The following is a 23103-nucleotide window of genomic DNA, read 5'->3' on the forward strand; positions in this document are numbered from 1 at the left end:
CAGCTGCCCGCATTACTGAGCGTGTGTTTTCCTGCAAACATGCACGTTCTTCGTTGCTCCAGTTCAAAGTACATACACGCCAACAGCATGGCTCAGTCGCAGCTCTGCTTGGTACGCTTTGTAAGGCCAAGTCCTGTTAGGTTTGGCAGCACAGCCTCCAGGATGATAAATGCTCAGTCAAGCCAGTGCATGTGATTCCACCACAGTGCCATTACTGTTCACAAGCAGCTTGTTTGTCTGTGGAGCTAAAAGTATATGCTGATTCAACTTGAGCTGTGTCAAGCAGAGGAGAGGGGAAGAAGGTCAGACAGAGCATGTGGCCCTTTCAACATAAGAGAGTCTGGTCCTGAGGAGGAACATGTAGGCTGGAGTACAGCTGCATCCTCGACATCTCACAGAACCTTGTAGGTTTTGTTCTACAAATGTTTGTCAAGATTATGGACTTGACTCTTTATAGAAATACGGCATGAACAATATGCCATATAAAAAAAAATGTAATAAAGAACAAGATGATGGTTATGGTGCTGGTTGGGTTCCAGTCCCGCTTTGTGTCTTTCTGTTCCCGCCTCAGTTTTCTCTTGTTTCCCCTCAATTCTTTAATACAGGTGTGGGCAACTCCAGGCCTCGAGGGCGCCTGTCCTGCAGGCTTTAGATGTGTCCTTGATCCAACACAGCTGATGAACTAATCGTGCGATTCAGGTGTGCTGACCCAGGGTGAGATCTAAAACCTGCAGGACAGCGGCCCTCGAGGCCTGGAGTTGGACACCCCTGATCTAATACATTCAATCTAGAAATATCTTCTATTAAAAGCTAGTTTGAGATAAAGTTCTCCCCATGTACCGTGCTACCTCATCACTTGCTCAAAATCTTGCTTTGAAGTTTTAGTTGGTTCTGCTTTTATGTAATTTGATGACACTGAAGTTCAAAGTTAGCAGTGAGCTTCCTATCTTACCACAGATTAAAAACTAGGACATTAATAATCTTGGGAATTTACTCTGAATTATAACAAACAATGCCATGCAGTGAGTTTCATCAGTAATACACAAAAAGAGAGCAGATTCAACTTCTGTCAGCTTGGAACAGAAATCTGAACTCTGATGCTGGAAGGAGACTTTTTATTTCTACGTAGGCTGCAAATTCACAAATGCACAGACTTAGCCAGCGTTAGCATGACTCCGTGGAGCCAGAATCTGTCTAATCTCGTACCTGTAAGCTGTGCCTGAATGGGAGGTTGAAAGCATGACAAGTGTAACTGACAAGTCTGTGGAAATGATGCAGTGTGATGTTTTCCAAATAACATCTCCACCTACTGCAGTACAGACTTGAGTCCTCATTATTTTGACATAAGCATCTGTCAGTAGCTACCTCTGCATGTAAAAGGCGGGTCCTCCCCCTGTCTGTCAACCCTGTAGGAGGGCACTAAGCTCTGAGTCTCCACATCCAGTTCAGCCCTCCTAGTCAGCCTTCTCCCACAGTGCTCCTCCCCTCACCTTTTCCTCTCCCTAACCTCCCCACATGCGTGACATTCACTGTGCATACCGAGGCTGCTAATTCCAACCTGCCTCTTGAGTCAAAGGCTCGAGCGGTCTTTTCTTGTCTTTTATTCTGCTGGGAAACAACATGTGCTGAATGTAAGACCAGAAGAGAATCTGGTTATTTGTGATAATGAACATTTTCCTACCAGACTCCCCATTTCTCTCCATTCTGGTCAGACAAACCCTGCATGTGCTGTCTACACGTACTGTATGCATGCAGCTGTGCTACGCTGGCCCCAGAGACAAACATTCTTATTCAAAATGAACCTTTTATGTGATGAGAGAACATTTTTATAACAATTGCTAAATGAGGTCATGAAATCAAGTGCAAAGTGGGCCTCGATGAATCCTCTAAGGTGCTGCCGCTGGTGCTCTGTACAGACAGCAGTCTCGAACCTGCGCTCACAGTTTTGTTCCTTTAGCAGTGCAAAACTGTCTTTTTCAGAAACACTTTCTATGCTGTGCACTCACATGTGCTCCCACAGAGAAAGGAGACTATAGACAGTCTTCTGACTCTGAGACAGCAGAGCTAGCACAAACTGTCAAACTGTATTAAATCACTTTTAATTTCACTCAAAGTAAACACTTCAAATGTTTTTAAAAGGGAGTTTTTGTGTATCTTTTGCTACTTTGCAATATGTGATGCAGGCGTTCTGGGATAATCTCTTTATGCACTTTTAGAGCATCTTGAGCCCAGCAGCTAAATCCTGCCGGCTCCTCATACTTGTCCCTTTCTGATTCGTGCTGGATCCACTGTTTCAAACTGTGTCTGTTCATCTGGATGTTCAGATGAAGCCACAGGGAAGCAAATCTAAAAAAGAATAATGATTTGAAATAATAAGATTTCCAGATCTCAGCATCATTTATAAAATGTCTTCTGTGCATTTTGGAAAGTACGCTGGTTAAACAGGAAACGTTGGAATGACCGCTTCCTTTTACATATGTGGACATAAGGGTCATTTTCATCCACTGCAATTGTTTTTAATATATTTTTCCATATAGGACAATAAGCCAGCTGATAAAAATGAAAAGTAAAAATTAAATCAATCATTTTGGGTAGATTCCTACCTTGTTTTCTTGTGTCAGTACATGTTTGTTCACCTTGTTTAAGGACATGTTCTGCCTCTCTGTGTGCAGCTCCTTCGTCACAGGCACTGCATGCTGCGAGAACTTCTCCCCTCTCTGCATCTGGGATGTTGAACGGTGAGTCAGGAAGCTCCTCGCTATAACAACGTTGTGTTGAGCAACATATCGTTAAAGTATTGTTAGTCACACAACACATGCTTCCATACACCCTGCTTTGTTTTTTGTCATGTAAATGTTTCAATAATTATTAGCTCAGCTAGAAACTTTTTGATAATGAGCAGCGGCAGCTTTGGCTGTAATCCACATGACAGAAGTGCAACGCGATGAGCTGTGTACGGTGTTTCTGTACAACACAATATACAACACGCACAAGTTCAGTCTTCTAAATCGTCATGTGTTCCTGTGAAAGGTTACACAGTCCTGAAACGAGAACAATGAGCATGTTTTATGTTATTGTGAGACTCGAAGCAAAGATTCAGCATGTGTGATGAGCTGGAATCAAAACTCCTCAACAGTCTTAATTCACCGGATCTCTGCCTATTTCGACTTTTGTTGATTTTCCATCTTACTAACAAATCTGCATCAGCTTGAAAACTCCATGGAGCAAGTCTTTGTCAGTCCAAAGTGAGGACCTGAAGCTCCTGTCATTGAGCCAGTGAGAACAGACTGACGGCACACGACGACCGGAGGCTGTTGTTGTGCTGTTGGGTTTTTCTCCCGGCTGAACAGGAAACACTACCCTGACATGAAATGAATTTGATTATTTAAAGAGAGATGGCCCTTGAACAGCATTTATATATTTGAATGATATTGAAATGTTATGGCAGCAGCCCTGTTTCCCAAAATGTTTGGACCTTAGAAAAAACCTCTAAATAATTTCAAATATGACAGAAGGAGCTGACATCAGGCCGGACCAAGCGCAGAGGATGGAAGTCTAAGTAGTGAAGAACAGAGCATCCAGCCTTCAGAGCTTAGTCCACGTGGATGGACGTTCACTCCTCACACCTGACAACCTTCTGCAGCCTTTGAGAGGGAGAGCAGCTGAGAAACACTGACAGCAACATTTTCTGAACAAATATTATCAGTGAACTCGACCGTGCGAAGAAGACACGAGTGTCAGAAGTGGCAGTGCTCTACACGCTCGGTGACCTTGCCAGCATCAGGATCACACTACAGGGAAATACTTTGTTACTGTACTTAAGTAGGATTTTTCAGGTACTCGAGTATTTATTTTTCTGACACCTTTTTACTTTTAAATACCAGGTTACACGTTTAATCCGCGCATACATGAGATGTAAGAGGCAAAACCACATCATTTATTATCTATATTTTTTATTATATATTTTCAGTTTTTCTATAGTTCTATAATAATAACTAATCCATGTCGGTGTAAGCCAATAGAAAGGAGCCAAATCGTTTGAAGTTATACTCCAACAGGAAACCGTCAAATCCTTGGAGGTTCCAACACGGCACAAAAAATAGAAATGCAATATAAAGCATGATTAACTGTTAGTAAAATCACATATAAATAAACTGTTTTAACACTCTTTATCACTTTAGCCATAAACGACTGGATGTTAAGTCCTTTTATTCAAATTTTGGATAAAGGTTAGCCGAGCGATCTCAGTCTCTGTTCATCTGGACTGACTGTAAACTACATCCAGATAAACAGAAACAACTTTTTGGGATTTGCTCACCTGGATGATTTTGCAGGCATCAAGACGGTTTCTGTGTTATTTATTTATCTCATGTAAATTTCTTTATTTTACAGCTAAACACGGGTATGCAGGCATTTTTTAATTCCTCATTTCTGAGGAAATAATGTGCAAATACACTTTACCTGGAATTTTGTGAATACTTTCAGTGCATCAAACACTCTCCAGCATCAAACTCTGTACATATCAGAACAAAAGCCATCACACCAAACCGAACATCAGCTGCTGCAGCCAGTTTAGAGAAGAACAAACCACAAGCTTCCACAAGGAAGCTTCCTTTGGCTTTGCTTTGGGTTTAACCGTTTTTCTTTCTCACCCTCTTCAAGTCGATTTTGTCTTTTTTCTCATCTCAGAGGGACAAAGAAGTCTTATGATCACCCATATAGAGGTGCATCCCACACAAGGGGCAACCCAACATTTCACACTGTCTTCACTCATGGTTAAACACAGAGAAGGGGAAAAACACATCAAAGAAAAACCACCCCGACCATTGCTCCCAACACCCAACGTTACCCTCGGCTCCTTCCCAAAGGAGGCGCTCCTTTTAACAATCAAACGGTCGGGCTGGGATTCCTCACATTCCTGAATCTGAAAGGAGCGCGGTGAAATGACTGAATCGGAGCAGAAGCTCTGTTATACAAATGGCAGACGCACATGTGTATGTGACATTGATGTGGTCCCAACACCCACCTCCGCTGACTCTGCCAGGAGACGTGCAGTTGTGGAGCAGCGAGCGCAGAGGTGTGGGTAAATTGGGTGGATGCACGGCTCCCCTCTGTTTGTTTTAGTGGCTAAAAACCTCAGCGTGGCTCCTTTTCTCTACCTGTGTGATTGCTTTTGACAGGAGGCCTGTTTCCCAGCACATCCCCAGGATCCAGTTTTGGAGCCTTCAACCCCTCCTGTCACCAAAACACACAAATATACACACACTACTATTCTACAGCTGCCACATACTGAAGGATAATCAGCCTTTCTTAGTGTTTTTTTCAACATTGTCAATTCATTAGTAAGTCCTTTCACTGCTTGCTTGTGTGTGGCCCACTAAAGCCAACCTGACTCCTACAATAAGGCCAGACAGGCTTAAATCAAGACAGACGCTGTGTGTCACGCAGCCAGAAGTCTCTTCATAACAAATACTAAGCCTGTAGCCCCCCCCCCACATACCCACCCCACACCCAGCCAGGGCACCAGGCTGCCCATCTCATAAAATAACTTCCCAAGTGCAGCTCGGATCGCTTCATCTGAAGAAATGGATTATTTTTCCAACAAAGTTGCATTTACGTGTGAATCTTTAGCATCAGCCAGTTTCATGTCCTGATCAACCAAGTCTGATAAAACTGCAAAGTTTGAACATATTTAGTGCTGTGAAATTTTCATATAGAAAATCACTTTTCGGTCAATGTTTGAACATGGATACGTCAAAAAACCTGATATTTTCACTGGTCTGTCAAACCATCAAAATAAACCAGAGTCTGTAATCTGGACGCGCAGAGTGAGTGCACGCTGCGTAAAACATGAAGAAATAACAAATGTATTCAAGCTGTCTCATAAACTCGCATATTAGGGAGCACACCAATATAAAAAAGACAAGTAGTGCCAGTTTCTGAACTGTATATAAATATATCCGGTTGTTCAGTGATGACGTGACGAATCCTACTTCCGGGTCTAAAGTAGTCTGTGTTTAATATGGCTTTTGTGTTGTTAACATGTTTAATGTTTTATATTTTCTTCTATCTCAAAAAGCTCCTAAAACAGTCAGTGATCACTGTTGACCTCCCTCGGCTTTTATTACCGCTAATCATTTATTTAAGCTCAGTTTTTAAAACCTTAGGATGTAACTACAGCCCAGCCCATGCAGCAGTATATGAATGACTAACCTCGTATTGTGGATGGATTATCTCAGTTGTTCTCCTGGCTGAAGTTTGGTCCTTTTACAGCATCCTGCCATGCGATTACATTTGTTCCTGACCACCGAGAACACTCACGTTAACTTTTATCGAGTGGAAAAAAAGTTAGCTTGTTTATATTATGCTAACATAGCTGTGTCGCTAGCGGTCGCTAGCACATCATTATATAGCAGCTAGCCCAACTTCAGTAACCCTACAAACGTCACTGCTGTTTAGTTTTCTGTCTTAATTTATGTTGGAAGTGATAACAGAGCTGTACGTTTTAATTTGTTTCCAAAACCCCGCAGTCAGGACATGCTATATTGTATTTAGATAGAAGCTAGCGAGCTAACTCCCTGCTAACTTCTAACTCCGTTAAATGTCATAAATTCCGTTTTCATGGATGCCTGGATGTTAAACTCAGTTGTTACACCTGGTAGAGCAGAACGCTGATCATTTTATTAAAGATGAAAGACTTTAGACAGTTTTTCAACTCTCAGTAATGCCACAGTGATCGTTTGATATATGGACCTGCAGCGGAGTTTAGGCCCAGACACGACTAGTGACATCAGACTGAACAACCGGATTTCACAATAATTCAAAACTAGCCCGAATACTTTACAACTAGAATTTGTTAGTAACAAAATGAACAAAATGTGATTTTCGTTCAACTTTAATGCTGGATCGAGCAAACAAAAGTATCACAAAAACAAAAATATCAGTAGAAAGTTCTGTTAACTATATGCACGTTTTGCCTCTCAGTATATTTTAAGTCTTCCGGGTCAATAGGTCTCAAAATAGTAGGTCTAGAAAATAAAAAATATTCACTTATTTAACAAAATGATTTCCTCGGTTATCATTAGCGTATGATCTGGAAACTCCAGAATTTCCTTCCACTCAGGACAGACTTTCAGTTCAACATGAACGCTGAATGAAAATGGCTCTTTCCTGATTTTTGTGGCTAATTTCATGTTAGAAAGTTTTCTACGTGCTTTATTTTACAGCATTGTGAATTTCAGAAATCACCACTATTTAGTGATTTTGCAGTTTGCTTGTTTGGGACTTTGCAGGGTTTTGTTTCATGTTTTAACTTACCGACACTATTGTGGACGTATCTGTGGCAAATGACCGATTCTGAATCATTTAATGGTGACAAAGTTCAAGCTTTTGTCTTTAATATTCTGTTCATGTTAAATCCTCCAGCCTATAAGTGGGTTGACCGACCTCTTTTAATGATCTTGAAAAGTATTTGATATATGAAGTTACATTTCACAGCAATCATTATAAACGTTACACAAATCGGAGACGGCTGAGCAGAAGCCGTGGTTGGTGCGATAAGTTTAGCGCACATCTGTCTTTTCTTTTTCAGGGATGTGTGTGGATATGTCTCGGTTTCTTTGGTGGCATCTGTATAACAGTTTAGGTTATTGAGATCTTGGTAAGTAATAACAGAAGATTCTGCTGGTCACATGAGAGCAGATTTTGACAGATTGCATGGTTCTGCCTCTGTTCTGTGAACACACACCAGTAAAAGCCAGTGGCCTGCCAGTTTGAGATTTCCTGCTGTTTCTTGCTGTGCTTCAGTTCATTTCATGGTGCTGTTACTGCCTTTAAGATCGCTGCACAAATATCAGCTCTTTGATGAAAGTTGTTTTTCTTTTCCTCTCACATTTGGATGCTTTGTGTTTTATTAGCTCGTTTTTAGGAATAACATCGTGTCAACAGGATTTCAATAGCTGGGGTTATGAATTGTTGATCTCTTTTTAGTTAGTGGTAGTGCTGTGATGGAGACATCATTATTTAGTTATGAATAGACAGGCTTGTATCCCTTTGGCTTAAATGAGTTTCCTTTTGTGGCATATGCTAAGCTCCTTGGTTTTGGTGGTAAGGGGAAAATGAGGGGTCACTACCTCACAACCACCTCACAGAGACACAAACTCTTAGTCATGAGACCCGAGCAATGAGAAAGCTCTCACCCAATAAGGCACCCTGTAGGGAAAGCCCTGGCCCAATAAAAAGGTTCCCTGAGGTAAGGCTAGGGGATTACCATCCCAAGGCTATGGATAGAGCTCCAGGTTTAGGGAGGGGGACATTAGCTGAGGCGTAGGGCTGCTCGGTTGCTATGGCCGGCAGTCTCCTTTAAATGGTTGCTACGAGACAGGTATCAAACATGCGAGAGTCGCACACAGTCACGGTCATGGAGGGTATTAAATGGCAACAATGAGACAGTTATTCTCTAATAATCCGTCCTGCTGAGTGCAAGTTATTCTTCAGTAATCAAGAGCTGAGGAGCAAGTGGAATGGAGCTGTGATCATAAGAGCGTGGTGCACCGAGGTAGACTGCAGGGACACACTACATCTGCTCGGAAACACAAACTTTATTTTTCAGTCGCTCATTCTGATAATTTAGCTGTCTCGCTGCCCCCACGCTCAGAGAGACACTGGAGGGACAAGGTATCAGTCCACACCTCTTAATCTCTGAATCCAGGTGTTTTTAGTCCCACAGGTATGGAAACTTAAGCACCTGCTCGTGTAGTCTGCCCTTACAAAGATTTGTGGCAGAATGCGTTACACTCACCTTCTGATATTTTATCAGAGCTTTTAACTTTCTGTCTTCAAACGCAGATTCTGTTAACCACAAAACAGAGAACATTAAAGTTACCTCAGAGAACACGAGGTTGCTGTGAAACTCTGTTTGATACCTTGACAGTAAAATCCCAGTCATTTGGCTCCATGCTGTGATGTTAGCACATTTACTCTACATGCAAAAGACTCGTGGTGCAACGGATCAAAACTCTCACGGTTTGGATCGGATCAATCTTCCGATCAGCAAAAAAGGAAAAAAGACAAAAAAATGTAACATTTACTACTTCACTTATTGAAGTATTTTTTGCCTGTTAAAAACATTCAACTCAAGACTCAATTATTAAAAAAAATTATGGTTCAATATAGGGCAGTACAGTCTTTGTATCTACCACTCAATTCAATTCAGTTTTATTTACACAGCACCAAATCACAACAACAGTCGCCTCAAGGCTCATTATATCGCACTCCGCTGCGACATAATGAGCTGTCACGGTCACGAAGCTTTCCGTTGCCCTGGAGCTCCACCCATTTGTAGCTGGGGCAACAGAAGATGCCTGGGACAGTTCAGCCACAACTTAAATCCTTTGCTGCTCAGACATGCTTGGAACGATCTTGCCACTAAAGTGGACGCGCAACGAGATATCGTAGCGTGGCTGAAGCACGTTCATCGTAGTTTAAACCCCTTGTTTTGCACAACAGAATACGGCCTCCCGTCTGCAGCTAAACACCCCAACAGCTTCTGTAATAGCTTTAGCCCGGTCGGACTGGGCAGCAAACTCCTCTGCTCCTGCACTTGGACCGCTAGCGCTGGCCATAACTATCACTTGACAGACTCACCACGCATACTTTTTTTCCTTCTTTTTTGAATCTTTGTGCGTGCCGAACCGTGGAGTGGGATCGGTTCGGATTACGGATCAACCGTGATCCGTTGCACCAATACAAAAGACCATTAGTTCAAGAGTAAGAGCCACTAACCCAGCCTCAGGTGGTCACAAGCTGGTCATCTACTTATCTGTAGGTTGGAAGCTTGGCTGTTGGGCAAGATACTGAATCCATGGTTGATCTACAATACATTAACTGCAGTGTGAATGTTAGATAGAAAAGCACATAGGCATAGGAAAAGAGGTGCTTGTATGAATGGGTGAAAGAGGTAAGTCGTATAAAGCGCTTACTCCAGTAGTGTAGAAAAGTGCTATATAAGAACCAGTCCATTTACCAGTTAGTCCCAGTGCTGGTCCCATGCCTGGATAAATGGGGAGGGTTAAATCAGGAAGGGCTTTCGGCATTTGGGGCAGGGATAGCTCAGTAGGTAAAGTGGTCGCCCCATGATCGGAAGGTCGGCGGTTCGAATCCACTTAACGGCTACCCTGAGGTACCCCTGAGCAAGGTACCGTCCCTACACACTGCTCCCCGGGCGCCTGCTTAGTGGGCTGCCCACTGCTTCACAGAGTGAATGGGTCAAATGCAGAGAAAAACAAGTAATTTCCCCATGGGGATCAATAAAGTATCCATTATTATTATTATTATTATTATTATTAAAGCTGTGCTAAATCAAAACATGATTCAGACATGATTCTGAGTGATTGCTCAGGAAATATGGGAGCAGCTGAAAGTACCAACATTCTTTCTTCTTAAACTTCCACAAAGTAATCTTTGGGTCTTGCTTCTTTTTCTTGACTTTTAGTCACCCTCCATCCAACCATCTAACACTGCCTAGCAACATTCTCCCCTGACACCACATGTTGGGTTGCAGCGTCTAAAGATAGTCCACGGCATGTTCCTCTACTGCTTTATTCCTCCCTTCTCTTCCCGTCACCTCCACTGAAGTCCATTCTCGTCACCTCTTATCTGGGCATGCTTTCTACCACTTCATCCAACTTACTCCAGAATAACTCTTTCACTTCTAACATTAAATTGACAACATTCAGTATTAGTCCGTTGATTCCCAGCTTCAAACTCAACATCCTCTTCATCTGCACAACACTTTTCATATATTCTATTCCCCTTCCTATCTTCACTATGGTAGAATAGTTTGAATTCCCTCTTATGCCCCTGTGTTTCAAATTTTTACCCTCACATATACACTCATAATCTTCTTTCTCTCTCACGGCCTCAAAACATGCGTTCTCCTCCTCTTCTTTCAACGCCTCCGTCTTCAGCCAACAGTAGCACCGTTTCCACCGGCACCATCCTGGCCAACAGCACCGGTGGCAGTCGTTGTTAACCTGGGCCACGCCCATTCCAGTACGGACGTTTTGTTGATGATCTTCATGTTTAATCTGGCAAAGATTTTATGTTGGTTCCCTTTCCCGATGCAGTCCTCTGCACTCATCCATGCTTGGGGCTGGCAGAATACTGTGGCTTGACACTCTGGCTCTTGCCTTTATTAAAGCAATGACAGATGTTGAGTGAGACGTAGCTTTTATTCGTAAATACTGAAACTGTGACTAACATGTATTAAATAACAGTTGTGTATCGCCCTATACTGTATTCATATTATTATAAAGCTCTCCAATAGCCCCTTAGAGCACCACTAGTTAAGCATTAATTTGTCTAATTATTCAACCTACTGTGCATATTAGCATAGGAATGACTCAGCAATGTCATGCTGGCGAACAAAACACAAAACCACAAAAAAATAACTTTCAGTTTCTTTTTTTCAGTTTTTAAACTCTGTTTAATTTCATATGTGGAATAAAAAAACTCAATAAATACATTTACCACTCCTGTCTTCACTAGATCGATATCCTTAGGCACTCTGGGCTCAGACTATCGTCGTGGTGCCGGTGTGCTGGATATCAGGTTTGAGTCTCCGTTCCAGCTCTTCACCTGTGGTTATGATACCTTTATTCGACTGTGGGACCTTCGACTCTGCCCAAGGTATGCCACCATTTTCCTCTTGCCAGGTTTGGTTTTAAAGTCAGTGTTTCTCTGGAGTTTGTTTCCTTAAAAGTTGTGTTGCTGTATGAATGTAAATAAACACTGAATTCAGTGAATCATAAATTGGTTGAACTGGTTTGATTCCAGTTAGAGACACAGAGACACAAGTCAAACACGGAGTCCCGCTAGCAAAGCTTCATCTTTGATGGCGCTTCAACAATGTTAAAAATGCCAGTTCGACTGGGTCAAAGCCAAAACTGCCGTTCTTGTGTAGTAATTCTGTCCTGCCGTGGTGTGCATCTATCAGAACTGGTCCAAGGAACAAACAGTAGTGAACCAGCAACAGGGTCATTGACCCATCCATCCATCCATCCATCTTCATCCGCTTTATCCGGGGCCGGGTCGCGGGGGCAGCAGCCTAAGCAAAGAGGCCCAGACCTCCCTCTCCCCAGCCACCTCCTCCAGCTTATCTGGGGGAACACCAAGGCGTTCCCAGGCCAGCCGAGAAATATAATCTCTCCAGCGTGTCCTGGGTCTGCCCCGGGGCCTCCTCCCGGTGGGACATGCCTGGAACACCTCACCCAGGAGGCGCCCAGGGGGCATCCTTGTCAGATGCCCGAACCACCTCAGCTGGCTCCTTTCGATGTGGAGCAGCAGCTGCTCTACTCTGAGCCCCTCCCGGATGGCCGAACTTCTCACCCTATCTCTAAGGGAAAGGCCAGCCACCCTTCGGAGGAAGCTCATTTCTGCCGCTTGTATCCGCGATCTCGTTCTTTCGGTCACTACCCACAGCTCGTGGCCATAGGTGAGGGTAGGGACGTAGATCGACCGGTAAATTGAGAGCTTCGCTTTTACACTCAGCTCCCTCTTCACCACGACGGACCGGTGCAGCATCCGCATTACTGCAGCTGCAGCCCCAATCCATCTGTCGATCTCCGGCTCCCTTCTCCCATCACTCGCGAACAAGACCCCGAGATACTTGAACTCCTCCACTTGGGGCAGGAACTCATCCCCGACCCGGAGTGGGCACTCCACCCTTTTCCGGCTGAGAACCATGGCCTCAGATTTGGAGGTGCTGATCCTCATTCCCGCTGCTTCAGACTCTGCTGTGAACCGTTCCAGTGCGAGCTGGAGGCCCTCACCCGATGAAGCCAACAGAACCACATCATCTGCAAAAATCAGAGATGAGATTCTGAGGCCACCAAAGCGAAAGCCCTCCGCCACTTGGCTGCGCCTAGAAATCCTGTCCATAAAAATTATGAACAGAACCGGAGACAAAGGCGGAGCCCATCACCCACCGGGAACGAGTCCGACTTATTGCCGGCAATGCGAACCAAGCTCTTGCAACGGTTATATAGGGATCGAATGGCCCGTAGCAATGGGCCAGACACCCCATATTCCCGCAACACCTCCCACAGGACACCCCGAGGGACACGGTCGAATGCCTTCTCCAAGTCCACAAAACACATGTAGACTGGTTGGGCAAACTCCCATGCACCCTCAAGTATCCTGGAGAGGATAAAGAGCTGGTCCAGTGTTCCGCGACCAGGACAAAAACCGCATTGTTCCTCCTGTATCCGAGGTTCGACTAGCGGACGAACTCTCCTTTCCAGCACCCTGGCATAGACTTTCCCAGGGAGGCTGAGGAGTGTGATCCCCCTGTAGTTGGAACACACCCTCCGGTCCCCCTTCTTAAAGATGGGGACCACCACCCCGGTCTGCCAGTCCACAGGTACTGCCCCTGATCTCCACGCAACATTGCAGAGGCGTGTCAACCAGGACAGCCCTACAACGTCCAGAGCCTTCAGGAACTCGGGGCGGACCTCATCAACACCAGGGGCTCTGCCACCAAGGAGTTGTTTAACTGCCTCAGTGACCTCGCCCCCGGAAATTGGCGGGTCATTCCCCTCATCCCCAGACTCTGCTTCCTCCTCGGAAGACGTGTCAGTGGGATTGAGGAGGTCCTCGAAGTATTCCTTCCACCGCCTGACAATTTTCTCAGTCGACGTCAGCAGCGCTCCACCAGCACTATACACAGTGCAGGTAGAGCACCGCTTTCCCCTCCTGAGACGTCTGACGGTTTGCCAGAATCTCTTCGAGGCATTGACCACCAAGGCATATTGATGCATATGGGGACCAAAGATTGGCCCTTGTCATCTGATCTAACGGACAAGCTCCTGAAGCTCAAATTGCAGAAAAAGTTCAAGCTGGTTTTGAATGGAACGCGTCAGAATACACAGTGCAGTACAGTTTGTTGTGTATGGACTGCATAACTACAGATTACAGGGTGCACATGCTGACCCCTCTTCACCGTCAAAAGCACCAACAATGGGCATGTGAGCATCAAAACTGCAGCAATGGAAGAAGATGACGTAGTCTGAGGAATCACATTTTCTTTTATGTCACGTGGATGGCCGGGTACATGTGTGTGAGACTTTCCTGGGGATCACCTGGAATCAGGATGCCCTTTGAGAAGAGAGCAACTGTGCTAAGGCAGAGTGATGCTTTGGGCTTCTGTTGGGAAACCTTAGGTCCTGCTTGACTCGTACAAGCAAGCAGTCGTGCAGATGATGCACACAGTTTCATTGAAACAGTTATCTTTTATGGCTTTCATCAGGACATTTCATCTTGCCGTAACGTAAAACTGTTTCAGGATCAGTTTGAAGAGTACAATAAGGTTTGGGTGTTGACTTGGCCTTCAAATTCCCAAGATCTCAATCCCCTCAACGATCTGTGGGATATGCTGGGGAAACTATTTTGATTCATGGAGGCCCCATCTCACAACTTACAGGAATTATTGCTAACATCTTGCAAGATACTACAGCACTGCTACTGACGTCTAGTGGAGTCCAATCCCCGATGGGTCAATGCTGTTTTGACTGGAAAAGGGGGCTCAACACAATATCAGGCAGGTGGTCATAATGTAAGCCTGATTCATGCATATTGTAGATGATGAAATATTCAAAGTTTTTGCAATTGACAAACAAATTTGACAAACCTCTGCCTATCTTTACTTTTGAGAAAAGCTGGCTCATATAGACGGTCTTTTTTATACCCAGTCATGTTACCAAAACGAAACCTAATTCAGCTGCAAATTGTTCTTCTTGGTGTTTTGTTTCTGTTGTTTTTTTTTGCTCCGAGTCTGCCAGGGCTCCGAGTCTGCCAGGGCTCCGAGTCTGCCAGGGCTCCGAGTCTGCCAGGGCTCTGAGTCTGCCAGGGCTCTGAGTCTGCCAGGGCTCTGAGTCTGCCAGGGCTCTGAGTCTGCCTGGGCTCCGAGTCTGCCTGGGCTCTGAGTCTGCATGGCTCCTTCCACACTCCAAAGACATGAATGATGCTGTAGATGTGAGTGTGATGGTTGTCAGTCTCTACGTGTTAGCCCTGAGATACACTGGCGACCTGTCCAGAATGTACTCTGCCTCTATGACAGCAGGCTCCACCCCACCCCACCCCCTCCTCCCACAACCTTGAAGTGGATAAGCAGAAGAAAACAGGTTCTTGCAGTATGTGCATTACAAACTGCCATCAAAGTTGGAATGCTTGCATGAAGTTGGCACAATTTCTTTGAAGCAGGGGATGCTCTTACAGAAAGGCAAACACGCCTCACACCAATTCTCTCCGATCAGTGTAAAGTCACAGAACAGCGCTTCGTCCAGAGTGTGTCCTCATAAATCACGAGATACAAGCTGCTGGCCTCTCAGCTTCCTCAGCTGCAGTCATTGTCAATGGGAGATGAACATGCCCTCAGAGACAGACCAGACTTTGCTACGAGATGAAATAAGCGCAGGTTTCAGCGACAATAGACGACTGTGGCCACAAGATGGCAGTAGTGTAAAAGCTGGATGCACACATTGACATGCGAGGGGCTTTATGACAGCGCTGTCTTAGATGAAAAGAGAGAGATAACTTAATTTGGAACATTTTATATCAATTTTTAGCTTTTAAAAGGCAAACACTGCTTGCCTTGCTTGTCCTGACAGAACACCATTATTCTATGACCAGTGCAGGCAGCTAACCAGCAATTCTCTATATAACGACATTATTTTGGATCAAAAGGGTTACAAGGAGTTTCAGTCTCTGTTTCTCAGGGATCAGTCAAGTAAGACAAATCTGATCTGATTGGCTGATCTCTCTAGGGACTATGAAAGGAGTTGGGTTTGGAGAATGGCTGGCACAGGAGGGGGTCCCTCTTTAGATATCAATAATTCATATGCACAAACCTAACAAGACTTAAAAGACTTCTGTGACCATGCTGAAGCTGCACTTTGTCAGAGGTTCAGCAGAAAATGCACTGTGATCACTCAAGAAATAAAACAAAAGAACAAAACTAATACACATTTTACATGATGCCATGGTGCTTATACGGTCCAGTGTGGAATCAGTACCCTCAGTTACTAACAGTGCATACACTCACACGTCTGCATAAATCATGCTGACCATGTGTGCCAACAAATGAAGGTCTGGTCGTTTTAAGAAAATTTACAATAACTATAATCATTATTATCACTCCTAATGTCAGTCCAAAGCCGGGGTGAACAGGGAGGTTTGGAGTGACCTACAGACTCCAGACTTGGCCATATTAATATTATGTACCACGGTTCTTATGTAGGGCTTTTCTGTTCTATCTGAGCACTCAAAGCACATGCACAACATGCCTCATTCATAGAAGCATCCTATGCATTGGTGTTTGTATCTAACATTCATATACATTCACACTCCGATGGATGCCTTTGGGAATAACTTGGAGTTATCTTGCCCAAGAATATTTGGCATACAGACTGGAGCAGCCAAGGATTGAACCACCAACCTTCCGATTAGTAGATGACCTGCTTTACCTCTTCTCCTATGCTCCAGCCACCCCTACATCATATTGGTTTATGGACCATGACTAGTAAGGGAGGGAGCTGGTTGATATGAGGAGAGAAGTAACATTGTGTGTGCCCAAGACCAGGTTGAGCAGACCTGGAAGAGCATGTGTTGTGTAGATGAAGGGAGTGTTAAACAGGATCATTCATTTGAATCTGAAAGTCAAAGTTGTGATGTTGAAGGTTTTCAGTGTTGGATGTCAGAAAAGAAAGATAAACTGCAGTGAGCTGGTTCAAGTTGGTTCAAGTGGTAGAGAGTGAGTGGTGAATGGAGCAGACGTTAATAGTCAAGTAGGTGAAGAGGAGGTATTGGGTAGGAATGGTGTTAAGGAGAGAGACACAGAAGGACAGATGGTGTGGATTTTGCAAACAGGATGAATATTGCTGGGATGAAGACATTTAAAATACAGGAAGTCCCCTCTGAAGGTCTCCTAGAAGATGTGAATGCAGCATTACGGACAATCCTCAGTCACCTCCTCTACGTGGATGACATCAAGCTGTGTGCCAGGAGTGAACGAGACATCGATTCACTGATCCACACCACCAGGATCTACAGCAAGGAATGCCATTGGATTGGAGAAGTGTAGTCGGATTGTAACGAAGAAAGGGAAGGTAGTCAGAACCGAGGGGACCGAGCTACCAGAAGGCAACATTGCAGATATCGAAGACATCTACAAGTACCTGGGAATCCCCGTATTCGGTATCCGTAGCCAGTCTTGACAATAATCTCATTGAGGGGGTTCATGCCTATGCTTGATGGTCCCCATAACCACTTAAGGGCAACCTAGAATAGACACAGTATCAATAAGTAAAGTTGCTGTGAGGAAATTTGACAAGCAAGACATGTAAAATAAAAAAAGAGCCTGTTTTTTACTCATTTGACAAGAATTCCAATCACCTCAAATTTATCTTTATAATTATTCACCTGAAGATCATAAACTTTCAGGATACTTCACAGTGCCTCCGATATCTTCCTAGTGTGTGCTGCCTTCTGTCTGTATGGGGTCACAAGTCGTGGTCGTGTCTGTCAAGTGCAGCGTAGAACTGGTTCCATAGGTTGATGTTTGTGCCTCGCTAGAACTCCACACTTCATTGAGAAATCGTATTTTTTAAAGAGGAATTTCCCCATTTGTGTGCAGTCTACTTTTCTATTGTCCTATTAACATTTTTAAGAATGGGTGCTGAACCTTTGCAGCACTACCTGTATCTCAAAGCTGAAATCTATTTTTCAGCCTTCATTTATTCCAGTGGGTTCCATCAACCTTTTCAACATAGTTCAGTGTGATAAGGATGTGTCGTGATTAAAAAAGACAATTTTCTTCCAACCTACAAATTGTAGGTTACAAATATTTAATTGGGCTCACGGAGAGGAGCCCAAAGTGCACCAACCTGGAAAAACGGTCAATTATGGTAAGGATGGTTGTGTTACCTGATGAAGGCGGGAGGCCAGTGACAAAGTCCAAGGCAATGTGAGACCACGGCCTCTTTGGAGTAGGCAGAGGTCGAATCAGGCCAGCGGGACGAGTATTTGGCACCTTGTTTTGTGCGCAAACCAAGCAGGTCGTCACATATTCATGTGTGTCTCTCACTAAAGAAGGCCAACAAAACAGATGCTGAAGAAACTGACGTGTGATTCTGACCTGGGTGAGAAGCGTCCACTTCCACCATGAAGAGTTTGTTGAGGTCCCCTTGAACCAGGATAGAAGTGGAGAAGAACAGCTTCTTAATCTGGTCGAAAGCCTGTTGAGCAGAGGGAGACCACTGAAACGACACTTCAGTGGTCAAGTTGTGTGAGGGATGTTACCACTGTGTCGAAGTCCCTGATAAACCGCCTGTAAAAGTTTGTGAATCTCTCAACATCTGCAACTACAGTGGGATGCAAAAGTTTGGGCAGCCTTGTTGATAGTCATTATTTTCCTGTATAAATTGTTGGTTGTTACAATAAAAAATGTCAGTTAAATATATCATACAGGAGACACACACAGTGATATTTGAGAAGTGAAATGAAGTTCATTGGATTTACAGGAAGTGTGCAAGAATTGTTTAAACAAAATCAGGCAGGTGCATAAATCTGTTGTCATTTTAATGATTCCAAAACCTTCAGAACTAATTGTTGGAACTCAAATTGGCTCGGTAAGCTCAGTGACCCCTGACCTACATACACAGGTGAATCCAATAATGAGAAAGAGTATTTAAGGGGGTCAATTGTAAGTCTCCCTCCTCTTTTAATTTTATCTGAAGAATTGGGGGTCTCAAAACAACTCTCAGATGACCTGAAGACAAAGATTGTTCACCATCATGGTGGGAAGGACACAGAAAGCTGTCTCAGAGATTAAAGCCGTTTGTTGTCACAGTTAGGAACATATTGAGACAATGAAAGACCACAGGCTCAGTTCAAGTTAAGGCTTGAAGTGTCAGACCGAAAAAAATCTCGGATAGACAGAAGCGACGGTGAGAACAGTCAGAGTCGACCCACAGACCAGCACCAAAGACCTACAACATCATGTTGCAGCAGATGGAGTCGCTGTGCATCGTTCAACCTTTCGGTGCACTTTACACAAGGAGTTGCTGCATGTGAGAGTGATGCAGAAGCCTTTGCTCCGCCCACAGCACAAACAGAGCCGCTAAAGCACATTTGGACAAGCCAGCTTCATTCTGGAATAAGCTGCTGTGGACTGATGAAACTAAAATTGAGTTATTTGGGCATAACAAGGAGCGTAATGCATGGAGGAAAAAGAACACAGCAGTCCAAGAAACACACCTGCTGCCTCCAGTTATATATGGTGGTGGTTCCATCACGCTGTGGGGCTGTGTGGCCAGTGCAGGGACTGGGAATCCTGTCAAAGTTGAGGGACACATGGATTCCACTCAGTATCAGCAGATTCTGGAGAATCAGTGACAAAGCTGAAGCTGCGCCGGGGCTGGATCTTTCAACAAGACAACGACCCGAAACACTGCTGAAAATCCACTAAAGCTTTCATGCAGAGGAACAAGTACAACGTTCTGGAACGTTCATCTCAGTCCAGACCTGAATATTATTGAACATCTGTGCTGTGAGTTAAAGAGAGCTGTTGATGCTCGGAAGCCATCAAACCTGAAGGAACGAGAGATGTTTTGTAGAGGAAGGATCCAAAATGCCTTCAACCACAATCCAGACTCTCATTGGAACCGACAGGTAGCGTTTAGAGGCTGTCATTTCTGCAGAAGGCGGATCTACTAAATATTGATTTCATTTCTTTGTGGTGCCCAAATTTATGCACCTGCCTGATTTTGTTTAAATAATCATTGCACACTTTCTGTAAATCCAATAAACTTCATTTCACTTCTCAAATATCACTGTGTGTGTCTCCTATATGATATATTTAACTGACAATTTTTATTGTAACAACCAACAATTTATACAGGAAAATAATGACTATTAACAAGGTTGCCCAAACTTTTGCATCCCACTGTATTTCTGATTCTTCGGCTTGGGCCACTTCAAGCCAAAGCTGCCCCTTTTCCACTATGAAACCCTGGAAGGACACTGTTTACACGTGTAATTCACATTTTTGGTGGGAAACCTCGTCAAAAACAGCAACAATTTAGCCAAAAAGTCATTACATGTGATTTCAGGGTGCGTTCTCAGTACCACTTGTGCCCACTTCAGCATTCGCCCCGCTTCCATGACAAACTCCGATCCCAACTCCTGGTGAAGAAACACACATTTGTCAACTAGGCAATCCAAACACACGCAAAGTTTTCATAAGCTATCAACCGCTGTGCTGACGAGTAAACTCAACGATGCAGCGTCGACTGAAGCTCAGCCGCACAATTAAGTAGGGAGGCTGCTGACGATGACAATCAGCTGCAGCTTGCGAAGGACGATGAGCAGCAGGTGTGGCCGACTTCAGCACAGGAACACTTCCAGGTCAGATGACACGTGAAACCGGACTTTTGGAAACACACACACATCATCACACAGAAACACGCCTTGAGGCGACTGGTGTTGTGATTTGGCGCTATATAAATAAAATTGAATTGAATTGAAACACACAAACAGGAAAATAGGAGACTGGGAGAGGAGGCGAGACAAAAACACAACACACGGAAACAACGGCCAGGTCGACCGGTGAGGACTGGCAGACTGTGACAAAACTTAATACAGTCCTGATCAAAAGTTTAAGACTGCTTGAAAAATTGCAAAAAATCATATTTTGCATGGTTGAATCTTCACAAGTTTCCAACTCGAGCTTCAACATGTAAAAAAGAAGAAACGGGACCAAACGTCGTTTTGAGCATGCAGTTTATTGAAAACCATGCTTCAGCTGAAACAGGCTGTAGTACCTGTAGATAATATTAGCAGCTGGTGATGGAGCCATTGTGACCAAATCATTTCCTTTGGGGTTAATAAAGTCTTTCTGATTGTGGTTTCCATTGTTTATGTGTCTCACTTTCAGAGTCTAGCAGGTCAGCTCCCCGTAGAGGTTAGCTCTGTGTGTGTGCATGCACACTTCCTTACACCAATGTCTGTCCCAGTGTCGCTCCATCACTTATTGATGAGGCTGCACTAATGGAGGATTGATGTCTATTGACAGAAAAATCGTATCCCCACAGCATGTAAGAATCACTCTGCTGCTTAACAACCCAAGAACACACCTTTGACACACTTGTGTGTCCAATTGTGTTTACATCACGTGTGAGGACATTATCCCGACTTGCATTCTTAATTTCAGGATTTTAAATTACGAATTTAATGTTGACAAATTCACCATAACCACAAATTCATGTTTATTATATCCTGGCATTAAATATATGAGCTGTGCTAACAGGTCTATGTCTGTGTAACTTGAGAAATACACTTGAACACATGAATTTAATGGAAATGGAAAGAAACAATTAGTTCCACAAGGACTGTGATGTGCCATAAATTTTAGACGCCCACCATGTTCGACTGTGTTGTTTAACTTCATCCTAAGTTGTCAGATGTTGGCAAAGATGAAGAAGGGAAGACTATGACTCGAACCGTGTCACGCTTGCTCACTGCGACGTTATTGTAGTTAAATGATTGTTTTTGGATAACGAACAAGTTGGGACAAAGCCCAAACAACAGTTTTGACGTGAGGTTGTTAAGATATGGTCCTAAGTGTTAGTCTGCTGCATAATCACTGAATTTTATTGGCTGGCTCATCATAGGGTGCTTTGAAGTTGGCTTAGTACAAGAAATCCAACAGTATATCATTTTTGAAAAATGGTACATATGATTTAAACGCTGTGGGCACTAACACCTCAGTAAGCTTGTCGAAAGGTTTGACATGTTTTTGCCATATTTTGGGACAAGCAGAGTATCTGACATGAAGAGTAAACTACAATTATGCTTTTATAAATCCAGCTTACAAACATATATTTACAAGTCATACAAATTATTATATTTACAAATTTAATAATAATAATCTTTCTTTCATATCAGCATGCATTAAGTCATCCTTTCTTACAGGAAGTGTGCAATGGAGTGGGAGGAGCCTCATGATAGCGCGCTGTACTGCATCCAGACAGATGGAAACCACATGATAGCCAGCGGTTCCTCATATTACGGTGTTGTACGTCTTTGGGACAAACGGCAGACTGAATGTCTGCAGGTAAGGACAGAAACAGGACTGAACTGAAATATACCAAACACAGCGTCTGACACGCCTAAAAGAACACAAAACTATTCATCCCAAAAGTTGGGCAATTATGTGTTACAGCAACCAACAAAGTTTAAAGAAAAGTGAGTTTTTTGTTCAATAAATCTAAATATTATACAATAAAAAGGTTCAAATTCATGTAGGTGTAGCGCTATGTGATGCCAGTGGCACAGAAAGTTTTCAGCTGCGTGTCCAATATGTGCTGGAGGAGGTGGTGGTGAGGATCCATTAATTCTACAGTCATGTGGAGGACCTCTTTGTCAGATGATTGAGGAATTATCTAACAAATGCATCTCAATCCTCAGGCCACAGAAAAACCTCCACACAGCAACATGTCCAGGATCTGATGTGATGGATTATAAATGTCGTGGCACTCGATGCTGTTCCTTACATCTGGAGTTTTGTCTTTTCTGCAGTTTTTCCAGTTGAGCTCGGACCCTGTGAGCAGCCCGGTGTACTGCCTGAGGTTCAACAGCTCCCACCTGTATGCAGCCTTGGCCACTGCTGTGCATTCGCTGGACTTCAGACAGAATGGCACCCAGATTAGATGATACACACAGACGCTGCTTGTAGTTTCATCATTTCCATAAATATAATATCTATTTTCTGACTATTACAAATGTGTAATAAAATAAGATCAAATGAAAGAGCACATGACTCTATTCTTTTAACACTGGTGTCAAATCGGTCAGTTAGGCAAAGTGCTGTGCTGCGAGTGAGTGGTGTAGAGGGTGGTTAGGATTACTCACCATGAAGAACAAGTGACTTCAGTGTTCACTGACTTCCTCCAAGTTTCTGGTTTGCAGCCAATCACAGAGCCAGTGTTCCTAATCATGTATTCAGCCTGTTGGTGTCACCACGTAACAAAGGATGTAATCAGGAGGTAG

The 23103-nt window shown here is 43.8% G+C and overlaps 1 protein-coding gene across 2 annotated transcripts in view; it reads left to right on the top strand.

The window, feature by feature from the left end:
• The window catches only part of fbxw4 (F-box and WD repeat domain containing 4), a 42553-nt gene extending 19688 nt beyond the window's left edge, over positions 1 to 22865 (top strand). For both annotated transcript variants that reach the window (XM_085429036.1, XM_085429035.1), the window contains exons 6-9: positions 2673 to 2738; positions 11548 to 11688; positions 22027 to 22168; positions 22633 to 22865. In XM_085429036.1, coding sequence (XP_085285162.1) covers positions 2673 to 2738; positions 11548 to 11688; positions 22027 to 22168; positions 22633 to 22767 — 484 coding nt within the window. In that variant the 3' untranslated portion in view covers positions 22768 to 22865. The remainder of the gene's footprint in view (positions 1 to 2672; positions 2739 to 11547; positions 11689 to 22026; positions 22169 to 22632) is intronic.
• Positions 22866 to 23103: the final 238 nt, after the last annotated feature.

The sequence above is a fragment of the Rhamphochromis longiceps genome, linkage group LG13, assembly GCF_057381845.1.
Source record: "Rhamphochromis longiceps isolate RC_006_pf linkage group LG13, R_longiceps_female_GT1.1, whole genome shotgun sequence".
In the NCBI taxonomy this organism is placed as follows: Eukaryota; Metazoa; Chordata; class Actinopteri; order Cichliformes; family Cichlidae; genus Rhamphochromis; species Rhamphochromis longiceps.